This window comes from Benincasa hispida, chromosome 7 (assembly GCF_009727055.1).
Source record: "Benincasa hispida cultivar B227 chromosome 7, ASM972705v1, whole genome shotgun sequence".
NCBI classification, from domain to species: Eukaryota; Viridiplantae; Streptophyta; class Magnoliopsida; order Cucurbitales; family Cucurbitaceae; genus Benincasa; species Benincasa hispida.
The window spans coordinates 4,354,260-4,361,388 of NC_052355.1; the positions used below are offsets into that span (position 1 = coordinate 4,354,260).

The 7,129-nt window shown below is 39.3% G+C and overlaps 1 protein-coding gene across 1 annotated transcript in view; it reads right to left on the reverse strand.

Moving 5' to 3' along the window:
- LOC120081319 (conserved oligomeric Golgi complex subunit 3) overlaps positions 1–7,129 on the reverse strand; it is a 63,429-nt gene that overhangs the window by 38,730 nt on the left and 17,570 nt on the right. Inside the window, exon 7 of the mRNA XM_039036072.1 lies at positions 6,767–6,844. Coding sequence (XP_038892000.1) covers positions 6,767–6,844 — 78 coding nt within the window. The remainder of the gene's footprint in view (positions 1–6,766; positions 6,845–7,129) is intronic.

A 7,129-nucleotide genomic window follows, 5' to 3' on the forward strand; every position in this document is an offset into this window, starting at 1 on the left:
CTACTTGCGAGCCACTCGAGGACTTGGCCCGAAACATCTCATCAAGACATTGAGCTACACTTGGGCACTCTTGCCCTCACTTCAAGCAGATCTGGCTTCAACTTTCCTGTTCCTTAAGCAACTGACAAACGAATTTCATGCTGTGACAATCAACTCTTAGGTTGTGTTTTTTCTTTTTCTTCCTTAATTTTCCAGCTCGCTTTTTCTTTCTCGCTTTTAGATTTGTATCCCTTTGTATTGCTTTAATTTAGAGGATTTTCTAGTGTTCGGATGTGATGATGGGTGCTAAGGGGGTGTCAACCTAGTTGAGATGTCCAGGTGCACCTGCTGATCCTTTTGGTTTTCTTGTAATTTGAGCATTAGTCTCACTTCATTACTCACTTGGTTCGCCAGATTGACACTCCTTCACATGAGCTTTTTCTGGCTACTTTACCTTCCTCTTGCGAAGCCACCATCTATCTCTCATGGACTGGCTAACAGGACACATGTGCTCATGCCTCTCGGAGCACCCTTATGGGGTAAGCAACCCACATTCTCGAGTTACTTCCCCCTTTGACGGCTCTTTCTTAGCCACAATGTCCACTCTCAGGATGCTTCTCTTCCTTTTCCTTCTTGCTTTTGCACTTTTGCCGATGACATCTCTCTTGATTCTCAACTTATCTGCTTGCAACCACTGACACTGTCCCTCTAGACAGCAATGGTTCTTCCGAAGGCACCATACTTGACTCATCTTCTATTTCTTTCCTTTCTTTTCTTTTCTTATGCCCTATAGCACTTCTCTGGCTATGACTTGCCCCCTTGCTCTTTTCTCTTCGACGGCCTGGAGGCCATCTTGCTGATTGGTACTCTTGCCTTGATCATCTCATCTTTTGCTTACAGATTCCCGAAGGAGTCAACGTAGACACTGCCAACGCTAACCCAACAGTCACAACTCTACTTCCTCTTGACTTGTACAAATGTCACCCAGGCCTTTCTATACCTCGATAGTGACCATCTGACTTGTCTTGAAGGGGATTAAGGTCTAGGTCTCACCCAACCCATCTCCTTTTAACTTCGCTTCTACTGTAAACAACAACGAACATACTTGAACACACAACTTCTGGCTTATAAAGGAACTGAGGCAAGTGAATGTCACTTCCACGACTTCCCTTTTGAACTTTGCTTTTGTCACTGCCTTATTGCACTTCCTAGCTTATGTGGACTCAAGGCAAGCAGACAGACAGATTCTCTCTCCTCTAACGTTGCCCCCAATCCAACGTTCCACAAGATCTTACCACCTTTCTTCCTCTTACCCTTGTCTTCTAGCACTCAGTATTGGACCACTTCACATCAATGGGCCACTAACGTGCAACTTCGCTTTTTGGGGCATTGGCCAATTTTACCTAATTTGAATTTGATTTGTTTGATTATTTATTTTATTCTATCATTTCTAGGATGGAACACCGGGCCGCCAAACTCCTAGGCAATAGAGCTTGGTTCTTACTTTCTGACGGGTTTGACTTCTCTCAACTAAGTAACCTACTTTTGGCATTCGTCAAGATTCAAAGAGTCAAGCTTCAACCCTTTTATGTCTCTGATACGAACTAACACAACTGCCCTGCCAAACTAACACTCTTGACGCACTTGTGAAGTCACTCTGATAACAATTGGGTTGTCTTCGAGGTCCGACTCAACACAAAGGGTAGCTCTGGTACCAAATGTCACGGTCATACTTCTTCAACCGTGCGGCGCCATGATCTTTTCTCGACCATGGCTAGCCTATAGGCTAATTCTCAGCCAATACATCCTTTTTCTCAAGTCATCTTACTCGGTTGAATCGTCAGGCAAGGTTCTTTCATCCTCAACCGAGCTTAAGTAATCCTTATCTCACGACTTGCATCAAACATCTGTTCGACTAGTCATAACTAAGAGCACTCTTTTGCTCGCCAATGACATTGTCTTAACTGAATATTCTCAACTTGACGCTTGTAACTTAGCTTATCTAGGCAGTGTACGTCGCCCCTTCGTACATTTTTCCATCTCTCTTTCACTTTGGTTCTCGACCATTTGGTCATCCAACTCTTCATAACGAGTTGGGATCTTACCAACATGAGTCCTGTCCTATCACGGGGTCAGTCCTCCTTTATTAAACTCACTGTAAGCTTCCTGCTTCATCTTGGGTCTGGAACTAGCTTAACTTACCAACCAGGATAAGTCTTAGCTTCTAACCGAGTCAAAACTAACTTTCCAACGCTCACCGGCCACCGATATTCAACAATGCCATCTTGAACCTTAGGATGACATAAAGCTTCACTTCGCACATGGACACATCTATCGAGAACCGATTCTCAAGTCATTCACATTTACCGGGACCAATGGGACAATCATCAATACAAACATCATCGTGGCATGACGACACTTGCGACGATACCGTGTCGCTTGAGGATACCATGCCGCTACCCAAGCATATAAACCAACCTCTACTCTTCCCGAGAAGGCACAATGTCGGCACATCCATGCCACCTGACACAGTCCTTGAGTTACTCCTCCTCACAGCAAGTTGTCTGACCCTTTCAGGAGATAGAGGAGGCAGAGGATTTGATGAAGTGCCTAGTAGGAATTTTAATAGAATGACTTCTTTCCTTTGACAATTCGTTTTTGCCTTCTGAAGAGAGAAAGAGGTTGCTTGAGGTCCCTAATGTTTGATGATTCCCATGGGGCGTGTCTTGCGGCTGATCATTTAGCAACATCTCTTTACAACTACTGATTCGCGACGTGTGGGTTACTTCTTTTGAATTTTGACTGTTGTCCACGCTCTTCTTCTCTCCCTTCCTTAAATGTCTCTTTGGGATATCTAGACATGTTCACATTATGAACTGGAATTGTCTGGTTTCAACGTTTCTTCTCCGACGCCAGAGGGGCAGTCGGAGGGTTAAATTTGTTCTTTAGTGCTTCAAATGGATTTCTTGAATAACTTGGAGCTATTTGAATTGAATTTAAAAACTCCACACCCTCATAGTTGAGCAACTCGTCTACTTCTTTGTCAGCCATAACCTGTTTTAATCTCTGAAGATCAATCGGATTGGAGAAATTATTAACTAATAATCAGCCTTTAGTAATAGCAGGGGGTTCAAGGCCGTCAACATCTCCGAAGTTTAAAAAGATGTTGACTTTGTTAAAATCAATAATTTCTATTGTGGATGGCATAAAACCACAAAGGTTCCTTTTAACTTGTATTTTAGCTTCAGAACAATTGGTTAAATTGAGCATTTCTGTAGCAATGTTTTCTAATCCTCCAAAGTGATCCCCTATCGCTTTGAACGTCTTTATGCTCCAATAGTCCAGAGGGAGGTTCTTTATTTTAATCCATCCTCCAAATCCTTTTATCAACATTGGCCGGCTGTGTTTAAACTTATTCCATTTTTCGAAGGTTAAGTGAAAAGACCCTATTTCCTACCACTTTTTTGGGTACTTAATGAAATCTTCTATTGCTCCTTGGTCCAGCTTGATTAATGCATTCTCTGCAAACAATGGGTTGAAGATAATTTTGGTTTGGAAAAAAACCTCCAGGACTTTTTTTATCTTTCTCCAATCATCAAATACAAACAGCCTTGAAATAATCCATAGATTATCAAATCTTCTTTAAATACTTCCTTATTTTTGCGTACCCAATATTGATTTGAGCTCTGTTTTTCAATAATCGAAATAGAGGAGTCCATCGTTCTCACCAACTTAATGCCACCAATGCTCTGTTTGCTCAGCTCTGGAACAGAGAGGTGCAAATGACGTCTTGTCTTCACCATTTCAGCATAACTTTAACTTTGTTGGCTTGACGGTAAGCTCTTCATTGTCTTGCGAATGCTGTTTGAGTGGATTTTGGTACGAAGTATGACTCATTTGCCATGTTATGTAATCGTGTTTCATCTGAAATCCTCGTCATTTTAAGAAAGGAAAGCCAACCCTGTTGTGAATCCCCTGAAAGGACATGTATGAAAGACCGCCCATCTGTTGCCGAACATACAATACATCTCATCATCCATCCTGATTCAGCTCTGAATTTTGAAATCCTTGTCCTTCCTTGTTCATCCTTTCCATTTTTTAGAAAAAAACCATTCTCTGACCCTCGAGTTAATTCTGTGGTAGCTTCCGTGAACCACCCTAGTCCAATTTTCGTTAGCTTCAGTGTCTTAAAGCTTCTATATCTTCAATCTGAAAAAACCCGCTCCCGAACCAAATGCAATCGAAAGAATTTAGGACTTTGCAGCTTTCTACTTCCATTAAAGCAGTTGAACGTATAGAGGAAGATACTTGGAGTGAAAATCAACTAGTGTAGTATTCCATATTCTTTTCTTAACAGCTTATAGAACCTAAGTTAGCTCAAGAGATCCCTGATCCCTTTCCCATTTGGTAAGCAACTTCCTCCAATATGATCAGCCACAGCCACTCCATATAAGACCTCAGTAGGAGAGCTCTCTGGTAATTTTTGGGGATTGTGTACGAGAAAATTAATAGAATCTTCAAAGGATAGAGATCCTTTGTATGCCAATTATAAGAACCACTGCCATGAATACTTGTTACAACTTGGCACCATTTGGCCAACAATGGCATATTCTTATTCTTCAAACCACCAAACCCGAGACCTTCATTTGATTGGGATTTAGAAACGACATCCCACTTAACCAAATGATTGACTTTACTACCATTATTCCCTTCCCAAAAGAAAGATCTCATAATTTTCTCTATTTTCAAAATTTACATTTACTAGCATAGCAAATAAAGACATTTAATAAGTAGGAAGATTTGAGAGTAACGCTTTGTTCAAAGTGAGTCTTCCACCACGAGACAAGCTAAAATGCTTCCAATGATCCAATTTCTTATGGGTTTCTAATGCAATCATTAATCCACTTTATCCACCTATCATCAAATCCTTTAAGAACAAGCACATTTTCAAGGAACTCCCAAACAACCCGATCATATGCCTTTTCTAATTCAAGCTTGATTATCCAACCTTTTTTCTTTTTTGAATGATATTCCAACCTCTTTCAAACCAAGCTTGATCATCCAACCTTTTTTCTTTTTTGAATGATATTCCAACCTCTTTCAAATCAAGCTTGATTATCCAACCTTTTTTCTTTTTTTGAATGATATTCCTCCACAACCTCATTCATTAGCAATGAGGGCAGGATCAAGTGTGTGTCTCCTACAAGAAATGATAGATGGCATAATCTTTTAAGTCTCTCAGCCAAAACCTTGGCAATGATTCTATAAACTGATGTAGTGAGACTGATTGGTCAAAAATCTTTAAACAAAACAGCAAACTCTTTATTCTGGATCAAGCAAATGAAATTCTCCTTAATGCAAGCATTTAGTCTTCCATTACCATAAAATTCCTCAAATAACTTCTGAAAATCATAAACAAGTCTCAAAAATTCAAAAACTCCACTGTAAAACCATCAAGACCAGGCGCTTTATTTTTGCCAAGTGAGCATGCTGCCCTTCTCCCTTCATCCAAGGAGAATGGAGCTAAAAGTGCTGAATTTTGTACCACTGATACTTTTCCTCAGACGAGGTTTGCTGGAATAGAACGAGAGCCATCACTTTTTGGTATAAAGAAGGGGAAAAAACCCAATATTTCCTGCACTATCTCCCTGAACGTGCTGCCATTCGTGGAAACCAACTCTGTAATCAAGCTTTTCTTTTTCTTTGCTGCCAGGAATCCGTGAAGAAAGCTGGTATTTTTATCTCCCAATCTTAGCCAGTTGAGTTTGCTCTTTTGTAACAAATTTCTTTCTTCCAATAAATACAATTCAATTATTTCCCCTTTAACAGCTGCTCTTATATCAAGTTCAAGAGAGGAAATAGCATTGACTTCTGCTTTAGCATCAAAAAAGTCAAGTTCAACTAGAAGACTTTTTTCTTCCTTTTTCTACTTTCTTCAAAAGCAGCAAACCAAGATTCAAGGCTTCTTTCAACTTTCTGAATTTGGAACAAATTACAAAACCAGCACAACTTTCAGTATGTGACCCAATAACTGCAGCTTCAATCAAATTCTGACAATCTTTTAACTTCAACCAGCCTGTTACAAAATCTAAAAGGAGTAGGACCCACTGAAAAGCCCAGCTTCTAACAACAAGGGAAAGTGATCCGAAATAGTCTGAGACTGTCTTGAAACTCTAGAATTAGGAAACAACTTATCCCAATCCTTGAAGATTACAAGTCTATCAATAAGAGAGTGAGTCAAATCAATCAATTTCATTTGTTGACATATAAAATTGGATGACAATTCATCGTCGTTTTGCTAATTACAACCTTGAGGTCAAGGTTTCCCTGACCTCGGGAGTAATGTGAGGCCCCCAATTACCATTTAATATACAAGGAGGGGCAGGAAAGGAAATACATCTTCGACAACTTAGTTATGGGAATTACCTTGTACGGTGGGGACAAGTAGTACACGAGTTCGTTAATGGAATGTGTATAAAGGGAAGGGGAGTTTGTGATGCGAGGGCAGATCGTGTTTCAAGGAAAAGGGAGAAATTACCAGCCCTCTCTGATAGGTTGGAGTTATTCTCTAAATAACAGTAAACAAATTAACAGGTGTTTCACTAAGTGCTCAAATAGTAAGTAAGATACCTTACATTTTTTAACAAATATATGACACTTTTCATTAAGTGCTCAAAGATACAATTTCCTGAAAGAAGATATCTTACAAATTGACAGGTGCAGTTAATTATCTAAATAAGAGTGCAACATTCATATTGAAATTTTTATGTCAAAAGCCAAACCTTACATTCTCCAACTCATCGAAGTAGTTGAGCTTAGTGCGAAGTGCTTCGGCAAATTCAATTAGTCTTTGCTTTTCCATTACCTATAATGAAGAAGATTTAACAAACAAAGAAAAATTCATCATAAGTTTCAGATCCCAAAGTTTCTGATTATTCAAACACGTGATAGGTTTTTTTAACAAATTCAACCACATTATAGTACTACATATACCAAACAAATGTCACTCTCCACCTAGCACCATACAAGGAAAGTAACGTTATCAAGAGCATTTTAATCTCTCTCCTGCTTCTTTAATTTTCCTCTTTATCAATGTGTTTTTTTTTTTATTAATTTTTTTTAAAAAAAAAAAAAAAAAAAAAAAAAAAAA